Here is a 22,435-nt window from a genome sequence, read left to right on the forward strand (position 1 = left end):
GGAGAACTTCGGTGCCGCTTGTCTTTGGTGCAATAAAGTGTCTCCAAAAAAAAAATTAATCCTCTTAAAATCATCAAATGTCGGTGATAGTACTGTCACAACGGTGACCGGACTCAATTAAGTGCGGAAGATTCGGAGACCTCCCGTGTGCTTACCACTTGTCTTTGGTGGAATAAAGTGCCTCCAAAGAAGTTTAATCCCCCTAAAATCGTCAAATGTCTGTGATGATACTCCGACCTGCGGTGACCAAACTCGAACAGATGGATTGCATTCCGCTCTACGAGCGCGTTTCTCGATGAATTATCTAAAAGATGGTAGCGAGGCAAGTATCTCACAAGCAGCAAGCAGGATAACTTCGACAATTTACATACTGTTGCGACGTCTACGTGAGCACAATAAACTATTTGATTACACCACACTCTGGATTTGGCATAAAGAGACGAGCAATTGTAACGACGAGGTGACGAGCAGGTCATGTTTGATGTTTAGTATCATGCAGTTAATGAAAGGAATAAATCAAGAAAGCTAATACGACTCTGTATGCATTGTGAACGAAAGAAAAGGAGAATGCACTGCAAGCTGAGTTGAGTCTTCGATCGACAGTGGTGGCATGTACTGTTACATCAAGGTAATGAAAGTTTGATGATTTTGCAGTGATTTAATTTTTTTTTGGAGGCACTGAAGCGCGTCAATGATACGAGGTAAGCACACCGGAAGGTTGAACATGATAGACCCCTCACCGACATGACGGTGATGGATCCGAAGTCTCGTCACCGCAGGTGACAGTATGGCCGTGCACTTCTGGTGATTTTGTAGTGTTTTAATTTTTATGAGACCATTTGACGAACTGCCGTTGTGCAGTAAGTTCACCAGAAGGTCCACCTACTACCTCTCTTTTGCTGGCTTCGGAGTTCGATCACCGCGGGTATTAGCAAGACTGCAAACACGTTTCGTGCTCAGTCTCAAGACTACTCTGCCGAAGCATAGGATGCAGACGATATCAATCGATAGGGAAGGCAGTATGACGAGCTCTTAAAAACATAAGAGAGATCCGAACAGAGATGTGGAATTTGAATCCACTTGCGCAAGCAATCGGCTGCATTGAGATGCAGAGGATTAATAGATACGAAAATGATGTCCTTTTCAATAAGCAGAAACTTCTTTTGATGCAGTCCAAAGAGGCAAAAACGTCAGCGCGTGGCAAAAGTCTATGATCAGACTATGACATGATGGAGAAACCCTCGTCATCAAAGTCCTTGTTTTCTTGAATCAGGATATTACAAGTCAAGATTAACGTCGTCAGGTTTCACTACAAGAGCAACAACACAAACTGTTTCGAGGTCCAGTTATCTATAAGAGTAATGACAAACAACTGACGAGTAAGACGAACACTAGCACGTAACTACGACTACCACCTTAGAGTAAAAGAGTAAGTTGTCTTTGCAAGTCGATAAGTCAGCATATCATTCAGTCTTTTTCTCACTTCAGCCTAAAGCTTCTATGGCAAAACCTGTAGCATGTGATGGATTCAAATTCGCACTGCTTGGTGAGGTCTAAGACATTTCAGCACTTGGAAAAGGGAGACCCTCAACTCTCTAGTGTCATACATCTGATTCATCAATTGGCGCACGAACAAATAGCTGGCCGTGTAAGGAAACTACTGCAGATGTTTGATGTGGATTGATTCGTGAAGGCAAGGTTATGACCTGGTTGAAAAAAAGGTTCCGATTTTGTTGGTAACTCAGTGAAAATATCATACAGTTTAGATCCCCTGGAAATAAAGTGTATACCAACCTTTTTAAAGGGGGTGACACCCCAAGGATTATCTCGCTGCTCGGGATCGCCAGAAATAATCAAACGTCCTGCAGGATCCGACTGAACTTGCACCTATGTACAACCAAAACTGACTCCATTATTTGTTGCATGTTGGTTTGCAAACAAGCTACAAGCAATGACCCATAACCTAAATGCTTTCAAACTAGCAAATTACAGTTAAAAAAATTCAAGAATCATGACAACAGAGTGCAGCCTGTACCTCTTCACGCAAAAGCCCAGGGACTAGGGCATAGACTTCAAAGAACTCCTTCTGCAGAAACAAGCATTAGTTTCAAGTACTCAGGAAAATCATAATGGTGCTATATGTTTCTGCTCATTATGTACATCTTCCCTGTAAATAGAAGCTGCTACACTGGAGACAAACAATAATACGAAAAAGGGTTAGAATCTGTTGCTTGCACTTACAGTCCTCAGAACATTTATCTTCACCCAGTCCGCAGGGGCACCAGCATCAGTAATTATTACATCCCCTCTGCACATAAAGAACACAATCTATAATCATTTATTGAGTGAATAACATTAGGCAACTAGAAAAACTGACAAAGGCTCATGCCAAACATGCAGCAAGGAAAAGGAGATCAAATTCAGATCAACTCCTCAAAGTGAATGATCAAACAATCAATCGAAAATCTAGTCCTTGTAAATTTTGTTTTTGTTTCTTTCTGGTGATATATGACATTAATAATCAAGAAAAGGGGAAAGATGGGGAAGCGGGGTAGGGGAGGGAGGAATGAGCACTATAGCAAGGTCATGTTCATAAAAAAGTCTGTTACCAAAACACTTTCTGCAATATCCTGTGGCTGTTCTTTTTCAACCAATAGGCATCAAAGAATCAGCACTGGTTATTTGCAACAAGTTTGTTATTTCAAATTTTGCAGATATACAAGTCTTGTCCTTAGTCAATATCTATGGTTAACCACAGTCCAGGTAAACATATACAAATTACGCACTCACTGTGACTCATCACATTCGCATACTTGAATTTGTTACGTGTGCATAAAGTAACAAAGCATATATAACGTCTCTTCTATTTTTATTTGAAAGTACATAATATAAAAAAAACTATGCAAGTCAACTTAGAGAGGTCTAAACAATGTTCCAGATGTCTCAGATTTTTCCAAGACAATAGCCAACCAAAATAAATAGAAAAGTTAGACATCAAAAGTACCTGATAACCTCAGGCATTCACAATTCTAGATTGTATACACAAAAATTTCAGTTTCTTGTAAAGTTGAATAAACAAAAACAAAAGTTGTCTGAGAAAGAAATTGCACAAATACTAAGAAACGGACTTAACTGTCGTTTAACAGGGTCTGTTTTTGCAACTTTTACTGCATCCTCTAGGGTTGGAGCTTTTCTCTTCTTCAATGTGCCTATACAAGGTAAAGTGATACAAGTAAATAGATGAACCCTTTTATTCAAGCAAAATGATCAACCTAAATAAAAGAATGCTCTTAAATTAGTTACCCCTCTTCATGAAAGAAAGAGAGTTCTTGTCCTACAAGAGAAAGAGTGCATCAGTATGTGGGGAAGACCATGCGTAGCACTTCTTTAGAATACATGCAAACCTTAATTATTGGATCCCCAACCTCTCCGTTAAGTAGCCGTTGTGCATGCCATCCCTGCATTGCTCGGGCTGCAGCATCCCGCCTAGCTCTACCAGAACCTGACCCTTGATTTCCACCTACCTATAATGAGAAATGATAAAATCATAAATCTGGGAAGGACTTACTGAATCGTACAAATTCAAACTTAGGGTAAGGGATTGTTTAAATAAATATAATTCATATGCTTATAAGACTAGATCTCAATAGTGGCAAAAGATCCATGTAACTGACCCCAAATAGCTGGGACTAATGGCTTTGTTGTTGTTGTTGTTGTTGTTGTATATGCTTATAAGACACTCAGCACCATGGAAGGACGGAAAGTCTGAATACCACTAAGAGTAATTTATGTTATTTGAAATTGACTAGTTCTAATTTGTGCATCCTCCAAGGCACAGTACACTATGCTTTGTATGCAAAAAAAAAAGATGATTATGTTATTTGCAACTGATTAGTTCTAATTTGATCAAGAATCCAAGGAAAGTAACTTGCCAAAGTATCATTATCAATGATACCTCTATCTCATCCAAATCATTATGTTCAGATTCAGTAAACTAATGAGAAACACTGGCAGCCAAAAACTTCTAACATGTCATCCACTTTAGAAACTAGTTGCTATATGATAAAAGAAAAATAATTGCTTCCTCTCCAAAAATTGGTAAATAACATATTATCAGAGAAATTTTCTCATATTCAAACTCAATAAAAGAATTAGTCACATTATTGAACAGAATTCCTGCTGATTTTGGCAAGTATTTATCTCTACTCGACCATAAATTTAATTGGATCTCTGCAGAACACTTCTAGACCACCATCTGTCACCATCTCCATCAGGTGTCCATTTAATCCTAAACAATTCATTTCCTCTGGACTCTTTTTCCCAATCCAAGGCCAATCATACCTGTTCCATCTACCATATTCTGTATCCGTTGTTTGAGCCCTTCACCCATCTTCTTCTAATTAATTTAAATCTTACTAACTGTGCCTTTAATTAGTGAAAGGACAACAAAAGGCAAGAGACTTGTTAACCTCTTCTCCATAGAGGCACTAGATCTCATATGATGAAAGTACGACACTAGAACATAGCTTTGTTATGTTCTTTATAATTATGCAGCTATATATGATAATTTTGCAATATGAAAATGAATGAGATGAGTCTTACTCCCTCAATTACCAATAATGAGATGAGTCCTTGTGGTTATAGCACATGAGGACCAAAAATTAGAGCATCTCTATTACCAATAATATTTCTAGTGACAGATCATCTTTTGAAATGTCTCCCATTCTTCATGATCATAAGGTTACTCACCAGTGAGAGTTTAGATAATGGTTGGAAAGTAGGTATAAAGCAAAGCCATCGCCAATAGCAAAAATGTGAGTAGAAGCAATAAGCACTTTGTGAACCACACTAAAAATATGATTGCAAAATACGTTTGTAATCAGTTAACATTATAATTATGATTTTGACAACATTCTATTTATGTAGCATTCATTGCCAATCCTAAACTCTAATTTTTTTTCTTAAACCATTCCCAAAAGCTTAACTTAATGTGAAGTTCTCATAAGCAATTCTCATCCACTAGCAGCTACATATTCAAGTAACATGGCTCATATGTAAAGGATGATCAGTCTTTTCTTTTCAAGACATTCTGAATATTTTGCTTCAACAATAAATATCAACATTACATATGCTGACTACTTTTCTGATAATGATTCTTATGAATTATGCTCCATGATAAGTAATGATCTTTTATAGATGCTTTTATTATCTATGCCATAAATGAGCTAAGAAATAAGCTTATTATCTATGCCATAAATGACCTAACAAATGAACTCAAATTCTTATGGTACATTTGTGAAGATTTATCAATTAGCATAATCTGATTTTAACCTCATTTTTTCTTTCCCAAATCTCTTTTGATTAAGTTTAATTACTTTGTTAAACCAAATTAGATCCTTTTTTAGTTCCTTTATTTGGTGCAAACATTCAACTCTATTCAGCAATTTTAGATTATAATACAACATCAAGGATCCTATAGTTATAAGAGGAACAGTGATCGGAAATTTTGACTTCCGTTGACCATTTCAATGATCAAGGTGATCCAGTCCAAACTGTGCTAGTGTTGCTATCTGAGTATACCGTTATGTCTTCCAAAAAAAACTACCTATTTTTATTACTTTCTTTAAGTAGTTAGCCTCCTGTATCTGTCCTTTAGTAATTAATGCAATCAATTTAATACTTTCTTTTACATTTGTTGTCAATGATTTCATGACTTGCGTTTGGTACCATTTAAGCACACAAATGTATATATCTTCTTGGTAGGTTAATTCCAATTTCTTTTCTAAATTGCAAGCAGTTTTTATGGAACTTGTAATGATTAGTCATATTTTTCGTTTAAGAGTTGTTTAAACAGGATGTTAAGATTCCAATCAGCCAATAAATGCTCTCTTAACTAACCTTTTTCTTCCAAATAAGAGCCCTCCAAGGCAACTCATAGGGAATTAAAAAAGTTTATTGTGCTATTTAACATTGATTCAGACATCTGCTAAATCCACAATAAAAGTCTCCAAATATGCAATGAGAGAGCACACCAGAGGCATTCGATGAAGCTGGTAATCATTCTAATCAGGATGTTATAACAAACAACAAACCAGTACTTCACAACTTGCTATGATGATCCACACTAATTACAAGCTAAACAACCAAATAATATAAGTAAAAGTTGCAAATTAAATTACCAATAGATCCTGAAAGATTAGATCTGGAAACCAACTTAAGTAAGAAATATGGACCTAATATAGCATATTAATTTCACATTCTTATAATGTTCAATAAGTTTTAGTTGATATCTAGCTGTAAATTACTAGATATATGATGCTCAATAGAGATCCCTGAGGGTCTACATAAAGAACTAAATACCACCTCACTTCTGCACCAATAGTCACCGAGATCGCCTTAATGTCTATTATCTTTTTGGATCAATCAAAAGGACCATTCTAAGTTGATAATGGGTCCATCAAATCATCTCAATCTTCTGATAATCATGTGATTGGAAATAATCTTCATCCTCTTCCACCTTTAGCCAAGGTTAACTAAATTCTCAGATCACACCCTATGGGTCGTGTCGGATGTGTGTGCAGGTCAGGTGCTCAGCAGAATCTATACAACTGTACATTTTTCTAAAGCTCATTTTTCCTGTGAAATAAGGATAGGTAGCTGGCCTCATGCCAAACCTTTAATTCATAGTAAAAAAGGCATGCTTTAGAAGCCAGAATACAATCCTAAAAAAATAGCCTACCAACTCAGAACTCAAGCCGTAATGTGAACGTGCATCTTTTCCAGGATGTTCAGATGCAATCTACTATTTTTTAAGACCACAGCAATATATTATCAGACTATTGTTGATTATAATATACCCTTTTATTTTTATCAAGTATCAAAGAAAGAGATAAGATAAGTGAACTAAAAGATAAGCATGCTTAATAGCTAAAGGACCACCTCTTACAAAAAAGATACAAACCTTCCTTGATTCTCCCACATCTTACAGAAAAGATAGTTGCTTCCTCCTACGCGTACTAACATCTGCACCCATTTCCATATCTGCCCCAGGCTACTTATCTTTACATTCTTTATTTGGTGCCTTTTTTGTCTTAGTACTGGGGTCTTCAATGCTATCTGGATCTGAATCTTTCAGTATTAAAATTTCCTTTACAGTCTTGGCTTTCTTGCATTTTTCCTACTACTCGGGACTTTAAAAGTTTAAACAATCTTGATTTGATTCTTTCAGTATTGATATTTTCCTTTACAATCTTCCTTTTTTGCATCATTATCTTTAGCACTTTCCAGAAATAACATGGACTGAAGTACATGATAAATAGCATCTGCCAACCAAGAATACATCATCTTTATCTCAGACAATGCAATAGCTTAAGTTGATACTCTCCCAGAAGTTTGCAGAAGATTGAGCAACCAATATCAGGAATTTATCTACGCTTCATTAAATTGTTGCAACCTTGTTGTATTGGACACTATCATGGTTTCAGGTTTTAAGTTACCTAGGTGTAATTCCAGAAAATAATCTTCTCTTACTCCAATTTTTTTGTTAAGAGATTCAGTAACATGGAAATTTTATTGCTGTCTCATATAACAGTTCTTGATACATTAGTATCAGCTTAATTGGGCAAGAAGCCTCTGGCCTCTCCTTTCTTTCACATAAAACCATGTCTTAACCCAAACCATAGAACAAACAAATAATAATAGGGCAATTAAATAATCATTAGGATTGATCTAACTAAGAAAGTAACCACAACCAACATAATTGGGTTCATTTCTGCCAGACCAAAAAGGAAATCATAGAAGGCAAGAGTATGAAATTAAACAATCTTTATTAGAAGCCATTGTTCTGGAGGATAAGACAATAAACAGCAAGAAGAGTTATCAACCAATAGCTATGACAATTTTTTCTAAACCTGTCATAATAAAGCTTACCAAAGAAACCAAAGACCCAGAGCTCAAAATTAATTAGACAAGAACAACGATTGCAGCCAAGCAACAAATTGAATGAATATGTCTCGAAGATCCTATAAGCAAACTCTTCTTCGTAGTTCATGATACTATTGGAGTTCCTTAAAACTATAAAAAGAAATTACTTAGATAGAACCATTTCTTCGTCTAAAACATGGAGACATCTTGATCCAGACTAGAGGCCACAATGGACCCTTGATTTCACATATAAATGGTGTCCCTAACCTGCTGTGTCTCAATGGTTCAGATTGGATGATCTCAGTTGGGATATGGCCTGGAACAACTGTCAACAATTCTTTTAATCTTACTCAGTTGTTCTTGAACCATGATTTGTTATTAAGGATACCACTTTTTACAGAGTTCAATGACGGCAAAAGGTCCATATAGCTGACCTCGAATAGTTGAGATGTCCTAGATGTGTCATTGTAGTTGTTGTCATCATCCTTGCACCATGGAACTCACTTTTTCAGGGGGTGGATCACAATGCCATTGTTCGCCCTATCCTTGCCAAGTCCATCATCCCATTTTGCCAGTAGCTTAAACTGACTGAGACCATTGCTCCAATGACCTATGCCAGATTGCCAATGATGAAGTAGGCAGGGAAGCCCACCTTTTGGCTGGTGAAGTGGCAAGAGAGGGAGAGCAAGAAAGAGAGAGAGAGAGAGGCTTCCACTTTTAAGCATTGTATACATCAGGTTGCATGGCCTTCCCATCTAAATGTTCACAAAGTTTGATAGCCCATTTCAGATTTCAACTGACTTGTGCATCCCAGCTGATTCTAGTAGAGTGGATTTCCTGAACAATCCAAATGCACAAACTCAGACATTGACAATCACAACCAGTCTGTGGAGGTTGAGCACTTCAAACGTTATGAGTCACCTTCAACCCATAATAGGGTGTGGCTTATTGAAGCAAAATCAAATTGGTGCAGTCCACTCTTAATTGAAGGATTTATTTTAATTATAGTTAATGATTAAGTCTACTCTGACCTCGTTTCATTTTGGTAAATATCTTCCATTTTGTAGGATCTTTTATAGTTCATCATTTTTTTTTTCAATGCACTGTTTAGACAGCCAGTTACCTAAAAAGATCTGAACGATTTATGACTAGGTTGAATTGTCGTCTCAACGGCTAAGTAATTCACTTGTTGCAAATGTTTCAACTTGTAGCCAAAGATTATAATTTAGAATATTAGCATTGGCATCAAAATCGGGATTGTGATTCAGTAGTGACAATAGATTCAAGATTAGCATGATCAACTGGATCACTAGATCAATCAGAGGGCATGAGAATACATATCAATCTAAAAACAAAAAATATAAAAAAGAAGCAAGTGAACACTGCATGACAGAGGTACATTCGGTAGAGTGGCACAGACGTAGCTAGCGATGGATTGATGTAGATTGATTATTGGACATTGCATGACAGAGGTACACTATCTTAAAATGCACAATAGTTGGCACAAAAAATAACAAACCACAGACCCTTAAAAACTTGACTCTTATGAGAATAAATTATGAACACAAATTTGATGTGGAATTAACAGATAATATAATCTCAATATGTACATTCGGTAGTCAGAAAAGATCACAATATACAAAACATGTCAAAATACTTGACCTTTAGAAGAATAAATCATGTCATTAAAATGAACCTCAATAAGTTGAATATGGTGATTGAGAGTAACAATAGATCTTATGCACAATGCTTAACTCCCTTATAGGTCACAAGAATAATAAATGTATGAACAATATGCCTTCATCCATAGGTTTACACCGTACAGGTTTTACATTCAGAGAAAAACAATGAAATTTTACCTGATTATCAACACTCATAGATCCTGGAAGATTTGCCATGGAAAATTTTAATTCACCAGTTTGGATCTTATGTTTCTCGTACTCAAGGAGTGCCTGTATAAGGGTCAAAAACAAGAAAACAACAATGCACATAGAGTAATATTGACCAAAAATGCACCTTTTTTTTATATTTGCTGAAAACGGCAATTAAACACCAAAAGGAATTTTATTGTCAACATTTATAGAACTGCATCCATGCTAGTTTTATGGCTACCACTATCCCAAGTTAAAACTAAAACTAGGGAACTGAATGATATGCCTCATTGCACAAAAATGGATGATATTTTCTTTTATTTAAGCATTAATTCAATTTTCAAGACACAAAACTATATCCATGAAGCTAAAACAATTGAAGAAACTTTTAATCACTAGTAAAATATAAGCATAGAGAAATTGGAGTTATTAAACTCCAAGATTTGATGCCAAAGTCCTCGAGTAATTAAGTTAAAACAATAAGAAAACATTAACACTAAGTGCATATCTCTGCAGATTCACTCTCTTAAATTGTTATGTTAATCTCATGATTTTCCATGCCAAAGAAGAGAAGACGAGTAAAAAGGCACCCATTGAAGTATGTTGTTCAATATATTAAAGTACTCATGCCATGATGGAGTGTCGGCTCATGTTGTGTAAAAGCATGACCAGCACAAGCCAACTGGATCTTACTTCAGTTTAATCTTTGTTTTCTCCAATTTGATGGTGATTGGCGACTTTATACTTCCTAAAAGAAGATATCTAACTGTTTAAACAGAAGAAAGCATTAAAAGTGATATGATAAAAGAAACACTGGAGGACCACATTCATCTGAGTTGGCTCAGCTTGCTCCTAAGCCAATTCATTTATTCAAAAGTGCAGCCACAAAGTAGGTTTCTCGGACAATGGAGCACCATCTTTAACTTCTAGAGTTCCCGACACAGGGAAAGGGAATGTTCCACTAGTATATATAGACCCAAGCTCGAAACACAATATAGACCCCAACATTGAGTCCACACTTTTGCATGTTAATGCCACCAACATAATCTTTCTCAAAAATCCACAAATGTTGACTTCGGACCAACATTAAGTTCACTCATTTTACATTTAAGTTAATGCTGCCAACATATTCTTTCATACATCCAAGTGATCCTCTTAAGCTAAATATTAGTAGATCAAGATGGTACAACTAATAGCAATACATTCTAAAAAAACAAACGCCACATGATACTTGCGGAAATTGTTCTTTGTATGCCAAGTGAGCTAAAGTCAATACAAACTCTAAACTACAAGTTTGGGAATAATTACGATGTCTACTGGAAGCCATATACATGATGACAAAGTGGTCTTCTAGATATATATTGAAAACACTAAGTCATGAACATCATGGTTAGACATAGCAGGTAGGAACACCTTGTGTAAACCATAGTTGACTATTAAGAAGCACAATGAAGAAATCTTAGATTGACTATCAAGCTTTAGCAAATAACATCAAACCTTTTTGCAGATAAAGAAGAGAATTGTACAGAAGTGTGAACCCTCACAGATACAACTAAAAAATAGTCCATAATGTCCCATCTCCATGAATAGTTGGGACACGATGGCTTACTCTTTTTGTACATCTAAGGGGGTTTGCATGTCTGTGCAACTCTATTATGTTTTCTGGAACACTACAAATTTGCCGTAGTTGTAAATGTGTATCTGCGACGGTCACCATTTGTCATCATTGTCATTGTAGGTGTATATCTGTAAGAGTCTGGGATAAATTTTAATTTCCCAGACCCAAACATCTACATATTTACATACTCACAAACAAGGTTTAAAATCTCGGTTCAATTTCGATCTCAATTGATGACTGAACCAGAAAGTATCGGTAAGGATCAATGTAATGAAACTCAGTATGGGTCAATACCATCTGGGCCAAAAAGGAAGAGAAAAGAGGATGGAGGATGGAGGATGAGGCAGAGGGAGAGGCAAAGAACTGGTTGAGAAAAATTAGGAGGCAAACATTCCAACACGAGGAAGAGATTAGGCAGAGGAACACATGAGAGATACAAAGAAAGAGAAAATAGGAGAGAGAAAGTGTGACAGGAGAGAAGAAAAAAAAAGAGAGAGTTGTCATACTAGTACTGGCTGACAAGCATGGTTTTTTAAACCATGCTTACAAATATGAACATATATTAATGTTAACTATAAGGAACACACAATACATACACCAAAAATGTAAAGGATATAAATGTACAAGCAGATAGCAGAATATCCAACTACTTGTCTATTGTTGAACAACCAGTTTGAGCAAATATTGAACAGTCTTCTACACCAACCACACAATGCACGAGTGGGCTTTTAGATGCCATATTCCATAAACATATTTAAAAGGACTTTGACCCCTTCGTAGCATTTAGAAAAAACAAAAACACAGTACTAAAAAAGCTTGCAAGACAAAGATCGGTGCAAAAAGGTTATTGTTTGACAGCTTTTCAATAAAAAAACATATAGACATGGCCCACAATACTTTGTAAAGAAAAAATATTTTAGTCTAAATTATACGCAAATATTTGAAATTTTACAAAATAATTCCTTCACTAAAAAGCCCCACAGTTGATAGGCAAAACAGCTTTTAATCATCATGAAGAATTATGCAGAGTTGAGCTCTGAACTACTTAGTGAACATCTAAAGCAAGTTGCCAAGATTGATGACAGTAGATTAAGGTAATATGATGATCTAATGCATTACCTTCTCGAAAAAAATTCGAAATGACCAAGAAATTGTTGTACAGGTCCTGCATAGAAAGTGAGATCTATTAATACTTCATATCCCCCCAAGAAAAACAATGCTTTTCCACTTGATGTAGCAATACCACACTCCTAGACAGTTTGCTGCTTATATTTTCCTTGTGAACTTTTAGCATAATCATCTCTGTAGTTCATCTATAATATACTTCATGTAATAAAGGCAAATAAAAGGTACATTTCATCAGCATAATCATCTCTGTATTTCATCTATAATATTTCATGTAATAAAGGCTAATAAAAAGTACATTTCATCCATGTTACGAACTGTTTGTCTTGCTCATTAAGTGACTAGTTTAGGCCGTATTGATAAACAATGGTGCAGCAGAAGATCAAAAAGGAAATCTTTTCAAAGAATGGTTAAAAAAAAATACACTACCAAATGAAATGTTTGAGTTGACAGGATACCTATTAAACAACCAACTATTAATTAGAAATTAGAAATCTTCAAGACAACAATACAATATCAAAATAAAAAGTTAATTCACCATATTAATCCTAGTTATTTTCTCCTATTTCATTTGTCTGTTGATACTATTTAAGAAATATGATATTTAACTAATGTCAAAGTTTAATTATACAAAAACAACTAACATAACTTGATTACTGGAATAGGATAGTTTATTTTTCCCAAGTTCAATTGTCTGTACAACTTATATCATACTGCTATTAGGTGTCCATTTAGGATGGTTTTCTCAGCAGCTAATTGATTTACCCTTACATAGTCTAAATCTTTTATATGAACTACCAGCAGAAATAAATATTATTTCTTGAGTACTAAGTCGTGGATTCATGAAATTTTCATTAAGTATTTGATGATCACTTTCAGATCGTCAAATCCTATTGGAAACAACAGGAACCCTGTTCTTTGATGAGTCAATACACTTGGCAAAAGGAATATCAACGCTAAATGACATGCAAAATGCTGCTGAGTTAGCCAAGCTGATCCATTCCACTCAGTTAGACCTTACAAGTGTATTATAATTGATCTAACCAGTTGCACAAACATTCGCAAGGATGCATATATTGTAAATGAATTTAAATCCATTTAATGTAGAAAAATGATGATAAATTGATCAGACTGGGTTTTAGATGTTCATAAAATTGTCCTCTAATTCTCCTTTGAGACCAATGTCTAAATAAAACAATTCTATAAGAACAACAATGAAAGACATAAAGGCTCACTTTGGAGGTTTGAAAGACTCGCCAACTTGACGCCAAAGCTTGCATGCTGTCACCTAGCAATCAAAGGTCAATTATGTCAGCACCAGAATTAAAAAAAAAAATTACAAAACTGCTAAATGGACATTCACATATAGAAACCCAGATGTTCAGAATCAAAAAAGTTCAGTGTACAGTGAAGTCCTGTTTTAAATAACATGGCAAAGGTAACTAGTTACTAGCATTCACCTCATATTTTCCTGGTCACAAGGATCCACTAATATTACAACTTTGTTTTTACTGTTGCAGTGTGTTGATCCATGTGGAGAATCAGTCCTATGCAGTGATTTAAAAAGCGCTAGGCGCCAAAAGGCGCCAAGGTCCACAAACGCCCGAGGCGCTAAGCGCTCGCCCGAGCGAAGCGAGAGGCTAAATTATAAAAATATATAATATAATTATAAAAATATATAATATAATTATTTAAAATTATCTAAATTATAAAAATATATAATATAATTATAACAATAATTTCAAATAAATAAAAATTAACAACATTAAAATCAAAATAATATATTATTAATCTATTAACAGAAAATTAATCATTTCAAAATTCAAATAAACTTAATATTAAGAGTATACTGAGCCTGATGGAGAAACGAGGAAGCAGCGGCGAGCGGCGGCAGCAGCAGCAGCGAGCGGCGACAGCGGCAGCAGCAGCGGCGAGCGACGGCAGCGGCGGCGAGCGGCGGCAGCGGCGGCGGCAGCGGGAAAGGGAAAGGGAGCGGAAGGCGCGAGCAGCGGGAGGCCTCGAGGGAGGCGCGAGCAGCGGGAAGGCTCGCGGGAGGGCTCGTAGAAGGCGAGAGGGCTCGCGGGAGGCGCGAGCAGCGGGAGGTCTCGTGGGAGGCGTGAGCAGCAGGAGGGCTCGAGGGAGGCGCGAGCAGCGGGAAGGCTCGCGGGAGGGCTCGCGGGAGGCGCGAGCAGCGACAGCGGCGAGCAGCGGCAGCGAGCGACGAGATCGCGATCGGGATCGGGATCGGGATCGAGAGCGGCAGCGGCAGCAGGTTAGTGTTGGGTTAGGGTTAGGGTTAGGGTTGGGGTTATATCGGTTTAGTTGGTTCGATTGAACCAACTAACAACCGAACCAGGACCGAACCAGACCTAAAATTCTGGTTCGGTCGCCTTGGTTTACCCAGGCGCTCGCCCGAAGCGCCCAACGCCTGGGCTCGGGCGAGCGCCCAGGCGGCGCCTGTTTGAAGCGCGCCGCCTGGGACATTAGCGAGGCGCTCGGGCCTCGCCTCGCCTCGCCCGAGCGCCTAGGCGAGCGCCCGAGCGCCTTTTGCAATCACTGGTCCTATGACAAGCAAAATCACTGAACAATTTCGAAGGAACATGAGGCAATGCAGGTGAAGTGTGTTGATCCATAGCCAACTAAAAATGTAACTAGCTAGAGCTCTGAGCAATATAAAAAGATGAGTTTATCACCTAAATCTCATATGAAGCACTAAGTTGATCAAACTGATAATTGATCAGCAATTGTTACTCTGATAGTCATTAAAGATGAAAGCAAAGGGAATAACTATTAAAAAAATTATGAATTGTTGTTATTGGTTGAAATGATACAGTGCAAAGCCATATCTCCCAACTATCTGGTATCAACCTTGTGAATCATTTCCTGCCATTTAAGAAATTTTGCTATTCAAACTAGAGTGATCAGATCTCTTTAATTGTTTCTAACTAAGACATCACTCTTGTTGCCAATATGTTCCTACACCAACATCCATGCTCATATCCCTCAATCTAACAGTTAACTTCCAGTGAACCATGTACTGAAAGTTTGCATGTCTAGAATGACAAACAAGACATTTCAACTGGTGGAAATTAAATGCAATTTAGCTGTAAAAATGATGTCAGGGACTCTCATACACAATGCTGCAACTGAACATTTTACATATATTTGAATTTAATTATTAATCAGCACTTTGTTTCAAAATGTAGTTTGAGCAACCACATGCATGTGTGGTTAAATGTTCACTCTGCATAAAGCTATGCAGCCCATGCAATGCCAAACTCGTATATATAAAATAAATATGACTATCATGTCCTACAAGAGACAGGAATGTACACCATAGTAAAAATACATACTGCAAATTAGGAACTTAATCTAAGAAGTTCACATAATATGCCTATCAGGGCTGTTCTTATTTACATCCAAAGCTGACTAAGATTTTATTTTCTTTGATAAAGGTAATAAAAATGGAAACCACTTTAGCATAGTAATGGAGAACAGTTGTAAAAACCAACATAAAAAAATCATAGCTAAGCAATATCTAGAAAACAGGCAGCCGAATCACAAGGCTCCCACTAATATAGAGTCCAAGGAAGCAAGGAAGTGATTGTTTCGAAAAGTAAAACATCATACATACCTGATCATAACCACCCAATCTAGTAACTGTTCTCCACAACCTGCCGAAGAAAAGACCAAAAACCCTTTTTTGGAGTTTGAACTTTAAATTAAGATGTCAAAGGGATGAACCACGGCTTACTTGAGACAATTGAGTGCTTCTCCATAAAATTTAGGCGGTTTGAACTCCATGCTCCTCTCCCGATAGAAATTCTCCAACTCCTTCATGAAAGCAACCTGTTCTTCCTCTGTGCCAGAATCATCACCATCTGAGTAGGGTTCAAAGATGAACGACTGATTTGAGCCCTCTATAGGGGTTGAATTATCTCCTGCTGTCTGTTCCTCTTTTGAGGGTGTTTTGGTGTAATTATCTCCAGGATGAGGCTCCCTCACATCAGTCACTGCTGATATGGTCTTATTTTCTGATGTTATAGTTGCAGCCCCATTCTCTGCTTCAGCCTTGACATTGAGAATGCCACTTTGGTCAGAATCGGTCTCCATATGAGTCGTTGGCATGATAACTTGATCATCTGTATGCTTCCCCAAAAATGCATCATCTGTTTGTTTCTCCAAGGACATGTCATCTGTTTGCTTCTCCAAGGATGTGTTATCCTTTTGTTTCTCGAAGGGTCTGTCATCTGTTTGATTGTTCACGGGGGTGTCATCCGCTTGCTTCTCCAAGGGCGTGTTATCTGTTTGCTTCTCCAAGGACAATTCATCTCTTTGTGTTTCCAAGGACATGTCATTTGTTTGCTTCTCCAAGGGTATGTCATCTGTTTGGTTCTCCGAGGGCATGTCATCTGTTTGCTTCTCCGGCAATGCATCACCTGTTAGCTTCACGGACAGTGCATCATCAGTTTGCTTCTCCGGCAATGCATCACCTGTTAGCTTCACGGATGGTGCATCATCTGTTCGCTTCTCTGATGGTGCATCATCTGTTTTCTTATCTGACGGTGCACCATCTGTTCGTTTCTCCAATGGTGTCTCGACTGTTTGCTTCTCAAAGGATATCTCTTCCATTAAATTCTCCAACGGTGTGTTGTCTGTTGTCTTCTCTAAATGTGTCTCCTCTGTTGGCTTGTCCAAATGTGTATCGTCCAGTTCCGTGGATATATCGTGTTCGGCAGCGATCTTGACAGATTCAGATTTCCTGGTCAAATCAGGCTCCGCTCCCAACTGAGAGCTCTGATTGTCTGTGTGGTCCTTTGGCAAAGTTTGAAGGTCCCCACCATCATCTTTGGCATCAGTCACTTTGTTTTCAGGAAGCACTGGCATTTCTTGCTCTGGACCGACGGTAGCCATTGGCTCAGCCATCATTAACTAAAGGGCTCAAGAAGCCAAGATAAGTGAAAAAAACAAAAAGAAATCAGCAAAAATTTATGATGGCAAACAGAAATTGTACACGATCTATATGTTGTTGTAACTGTGATTTATCAAAAGCTCTTTGCATCCCTATTTGCAATCTATGGTAAGAATGGTATCTTGATGTTAGAAGTAAAGGTCCAACAAGAAGAGCAGAAAGACCATATCAAAACAATGCAATAGCCACAAGCCCTACACGATCAACAGATTCCAATATTCCTGCTCTTCCAAGAACCTAACCACTATCAACGAAGATAATTTCTTGCTAATAAATAAATCAGAAAATCATAAATTTGGACGATCAAATCACTCAACACCAACAAACAATTCCAATATGGACAAATAAATCAATGGAACTGAAGAAACCAGATTCAGAGGAATCTTCCGCGACCCATGCTAAGAAGCACAAAAACGGGACACGGACACGACGATACATCATTGTTAAAAAATTAGGACACAGACATGGCGAAGATACACGTGTGTGTGTGTGTGTGTATATATATATATATATATATATATATATATATAAAATATTCTATTAACATGAGCTTTATAGTACTAACACTAATAACAATCCTCATTATAAAGTTCAAGAATTCCATCTGAGCCTAGCATCTCTGGAACACAAAAAACAAAATAATAAAACAATATGTTAGAAAAGTACAGAAACCATATCATATAATATGAGCTCAGGAAAATTGGACAAGGAAATGATCTCTAACATATGTAACATATAACATCAAGTAAAGCATATGGTATGTGATTTCTTGATAACAGCAAAATACAATTTCGAAATATATGCTCATGAAATCTGAAGAATGTTTCATATAACATCAAGTAAAGCATATGGTCTGTGGTTTCTTGATAACAGCAAAATACAATTTCGAAATATATGCACATAAAATCTGAAGAATGTTTTAAACTGCTGTTGAAGCCTGAGTAAGACTACAGTTCTTTAGATGGCTTAGTATGTTAATAAGAAGTCAGATACCATTGACACTAGTGTGGAACAGGATCCACAAAACTTTTAGGAGTTCATCTGTGTGTTAAAAAAAATCAGAATCTTGTTTTAGTTAATAATCTGCACAAAGCAAAGAGAGAGGACAATAGTTAAACCACAGTCCCAGAATCTGAAGAACGCAAAGAATCTGTGTCCTCTAAACTTCTTATTTATAGGAGGAACACCCTGATCAATTTGCTTCTCAAATCTAGCACTATTCCATGCGAGCCATACCTATGATTTTTTATGGTTGAACTGGAAGACTTTTTCTTATGAAAGTTCGTTCTATGCACCCGAATTCACCCAGGGATATCAAAAGCAAGTGGCACCAGATCTCATACGAAACAAGCCCTGCGACAAATCAAGATCCGGAGAGGAGAAGGGTGGGAAATCTGGGACCAAACCCAAAGATCAAACCAGAAACAAGAAATCTGGGCCCTGATAAGCAGAAAGAGAGGATCGCATAGGGTTCGGTATAGTATAGTAGAAGCGGGCAAACTGCGGGTCAGCGTGGTACCTTGCGACGTAGCAGTAGAGGGTGAAGAAGAAGGCTTCGTCGGACGTCGGTGACGTCGCCGAGGGCCCGAGGATGCGCGACGGGTCGTGGTGGTCTGGTGGACGCAGGTGGGCTCGGGCAGGGACAGAGCCACTTCCACAGTCCACGCCGGTGAGGCAGAAGGCTTCGCCGGTGAAGAAGAAGGCTTCGCGACGCAGGTGGCGGAGGCAGGTGGTCGAGATTTAACGCCGGCCGACGATCCTATTCGTAACGAAACAAGCAAAAATTCCGTCGACGAAGAGATTTCTTGAATCAAGACACGACCAACGATCCTATTCGAAGCAGCTCCAATGGCGTTTAGGGTTTCCTTCGCTCCAAAAAAACCCTAGGCCGAAAAACCAATGCCTTCCGAAATAGGAGAGAAAGGGGGGAATGAATTGCATCAGGACACGAGCCCGATTGTGGAATACGATTACCGCTACGTCAGCTTACCGCAACCATTACCCTGCCAAAGTAAGAAACGATCGAATGTCTTTCCGTTGAAGATAAACTGTAGTTCTGTTAATAAAAAATATAGATATAAATTAACAAATAAATTTAAAACAGGTCTAAGATAATTGCGAATTAGGAATTCTTATTAGTTTCAAAGTAATTTAAATATTTATGTATCATAAATAAGACGTTCGAGTCTACCTCTATCAAGATATGTGATATGTTAGGATATGTTTAATTATTTTGATATAAAAATTATATTTTCTCCAATCACATAATGTCAAGATAATAATATTTATCACATCAAAATCAAATCTTAACCTAAATATTCTCTAAATCAAATATATCATATATATTTTTATCTTATTAAGTATTTATTAATTTGAGTATTGAACGTATCTTATTGAAAATCATACGTATCATATCGTGATTGAGGCATTCGGATTGATTAGTATATTGTTGTATAAGCGATAGGCCTCGTACATCAATTGATATAATATTTGTAAGTGAATATTAATATTATGCATGAAATAATAATAATAATATGTGTTATTAATTCGTTCAAGAGAGGAATGAGAAAAATATAATTTCCGTTGATTTATTTTATTTTTCTGGCTCAGATGAAGATCGAATTTTGATGCAGAACTCGTGTGCTTTCAATGGATTCCGAATTGCGAAGAAGGTCAACCCTGCGAAATGTTATTTTGACCAAGGTCAACGAGCACGGCTGCTATTATTAAGGAGAGCAGAGTCGGAGGTTGTTGCCTGGGAATGATGGTGGGAGGTCGTTAACGGTAGTTAAGCGTCTCCACACGCTCGTCTCTAAACTTGGGCATGGAGAAGACCTATAAATCCTACCCACGAGACGCTTGTGAAGGATCAAACAAGCAGAGAAGCTATTGTATTTGGAAGGAAAAGAAGCAGAGAGGAAACACAAATGGAGATCGTGAAGCAGATGTTGTTGCTGCTGCTGTGCTTCCCATGCCATGGCATGGGAACAACAGCGGGTTCGGGGAAGGACAAGAGCTCGGGCACCTTCGATGTCAAGGATTTCGGTGCCAAGGCTAATGGCATGAGTGATGATAGCAAGGTATTAGTCTGAAGTTGGATGCATGATACCTCTCTCTCTCTCTCTCTCTCTCTCTCATTTTATGTGGAGAGGTTGAATCCTTGTTCCAAGAACCAGAAGGTTTAACATAGGAATGCAAGAGTTCTAACTGGTTGTGCACCTGCAACTCACTCTGATGCCACATGCAGGCGTTCCTGGCAGCTTGGGATGCAGCTTGCAAGTCATCTGGTAAGGTGAAGATTTTGGTGCCCAGCGGCACATACCTGCTCAATCCTGTTAAGTTCAGCGGCCCCTGTCGAGATGTCCAGACCTTGGAGTTCATGTTGCAGGCAAGACCTCTTTGATCTTTAAAGGCTTCATGTAATCTTACAAGCGTTGGAGTCAGTATGCCAATGTCTTCTCGTGATCAGAGACAGACATTTTGCAGGGCACGTTGAAGGCAACGACGGACTTGAACAAGTTCGGGGACGGCGAGGGCTGGGTGCAGTTTGGACGTGTCGACGGGCTGACCGTGACTGGTGGCGGGACCTTCGACGGCCAGGGCGCCGTCACCTGGCCCTACAACAAGTGTCCCAAGGAGAAGAACTGCAAAGTCCTACCAACCGTAATCGATCCATCTCTTTGGCCGTGCATATTATCCCCATCTATACTAGCCGATGTGCGTTCTCAGCTTTCTTCCTGGTGTTCATGGCGTGTGCGCAGTCGGTGAAGTTCGTGAACACCAACAACACGATCGTGAAGGACATCACCTCGCTCAACAGCAAGTTCTTCCACATGGCGCTGCTGGGCTGCCACAACTTCAAGGGGAGCGGCATCACCATCACCGCCCCGGCCACCAGCCCCAACACCGACGGCATCCACATGGAGGGCAACTCGGGGGTGACCATCGCCAGCTCCAAGATCAGGACCGGAGACGACTGCGTCTCGATCGGCCACGGCAACTCCTTCGTCACCATCTCCGGCATCACCTGCGGCCCTGGCCGTGGCATCAGGTCAGGCATCTGCATCGGTACAAACGCATCTCAGCCGTATATTTTCTCATATGCCGTCATCACAGTGTCGGAAGCCTGGGGAGGTACAAGGACGAAGAGGATGTACAGAACATCGTGGTGAAGGACAGCAAGCTCATCGGGACGATGAACGGAGTGCGCGTGAAGACCTGGGCCAACTCGCCGGTCAAAACGAGCGCCATCAACATGACCTTTGAGAACCTGGTGATGAGGAACGTCGGCAATCCCATCGTCATCGACCAGACCTACTGCCCCTACGACAAGTGCGACAACTCGGTGAGCGATGAAGCGACACTCTTCGTACTCGTATTCTTATCGTGGTCCTGCTGTGGATGGAAGAGATTTCTTATGCATGCAGGCGTGGTCCAAGGTGAAGCTTAGCGACATCCACTTCAGGAACATAAAGGGGACGACGACGTCACCGGTGGCGGTGACGTTGAAGTGCAGCAAGGGGATGCCTTGCGAGAAGCTCAGCCTCCACGACGTCAACCTCCAACACGCCGGTCCCGGGAACATATCCTCCGCCTGTCTCAACGTCAAGGCAGAGTACAGTGGCACAAACAACCCCCCACCGTGCGAGTAATACATATAGCATGAATAACTAATTTACTAGGCATATACAAGTGTTTTGGCATCCATCTAGCCAACAAAGTGAGGCAGGGCTACAAGACGGGATGATATGATTGTAAGACTTAAGAACTTATGTGTTCCTGTATGGGATGAGATGAAGTGATGGCTCTTTGATGTCGCCCTTCACCTACTGTATTGATGAAATTGTTCAGATATATATTACTCATTGCGATACCGCAATATTTTCTCCTCAACAATGTTGTGCTTTGACCTATAAGCCTGTCGAT

General features: G+C 38.7%; 2 protein-coding genes across 5 annotated transcripts; one reads left to right on the forward strand and one right to left on the reverse strand.

The window, feature by feature from the left end:
* Positions 1 to 1,244: 1,244 nt before the first annotated feature.
* Positions 1,245 to 19,442, reverse strand: LOC135585625 (AT-rich interactive domain-containing protein 5-like). Of its 4 annotated transcripts, XM_065176298.1 has the most exons (14): positions 19,029 to 19,442; positions 18,746 to 18,949; positions 16,292 to 17,469; positions 16,172 to 16,211; positions 13,773 to 13,825; positions 12,532 to 12,577; positions 9,783 to 9,875; positions 3,405 to 3,524; positions 3,304 to 3,334; positions 3,134 to 3,209; positions 2,242 to 2,308; positions 2,036 to 2,086; positions 1,795 to 1,887; positions 1,245 to 1,706 (listed from the first exon to the last, which is right to left on the reverse strand). In XM_065176298.1, the coding sequence occupies exons 3-14, from the start codon at positions 17,464 to 17,466 to the stop codon at positions 1,602 to 1,604; spliced, it is 1,950 nt and encodes a 649-aa protein (XP_065032370.1). In that variant the 5' UTR covers positions 17,467 to 17,469; positions 18,746 to 18,949; positions 19,029 to 19,442; the 3' UTR covers positions 1,245 to 1,601. The 4 variants fall into 4 exon arrangements, with proteins under 4 accessions (XP_065032370.1, XP_065032372.1, XP_009398787.2 ...); XM_065176300.1 differs by lacking the exon at positions 18,746 to 18,949 and having other exon boundaries at positions 3,426 to 3,524; XM_009400512.3 differs by lacking the exon at positions 18,746 to 18,949.
* An 839-nt stretch (positions 19,443 to 20,281) lies between these two features.
* Positions 20,282 to 22,390, forward strand: LOC103983281 (exopolygalacturonase-like). The gene is made up of 6 exons (XM_065176308.1): positions 20,282 to 20,589; positions 20,757 to 20,897; positions 20,996 to 21,172; positions 21,271 to 21,560; positions 21,626 to 21,854; positions 21,937 to 22,390. The coding sequence occupies exons 1-6, from the start codon at positions 20,437 to 20,439 to the stop codon at positions 22,159 to 22,161; spliced, it is 1,215 nt and encodes a 404-aa protein (XP_065032380.1). The 5' UTR covers positions 20,282 to 20,436; the 3' UTR covers positions 22,162 to 22,390.
* The last annotated feature ends 45 nt before the right edge of the window (positions 22,391 to 22,435 follow it).

The sequence above is a fragment of the Musa acuminata genome, chromosome BXJ1-4 (assembly GCF_036884655.1).
Source record: "Musa acuminata AAA Group cultivar baxijiao chromosome BXJ1-4, Cavendish_Baxijiao_AAA, whole genome shotgun sequence".
Lineage (NCBI taxonomy): Eukaryota > Viridiplantae > Streptophyta > Magnoliopsida > Zingiberales > Musaceae > Musa > Musa acuminata.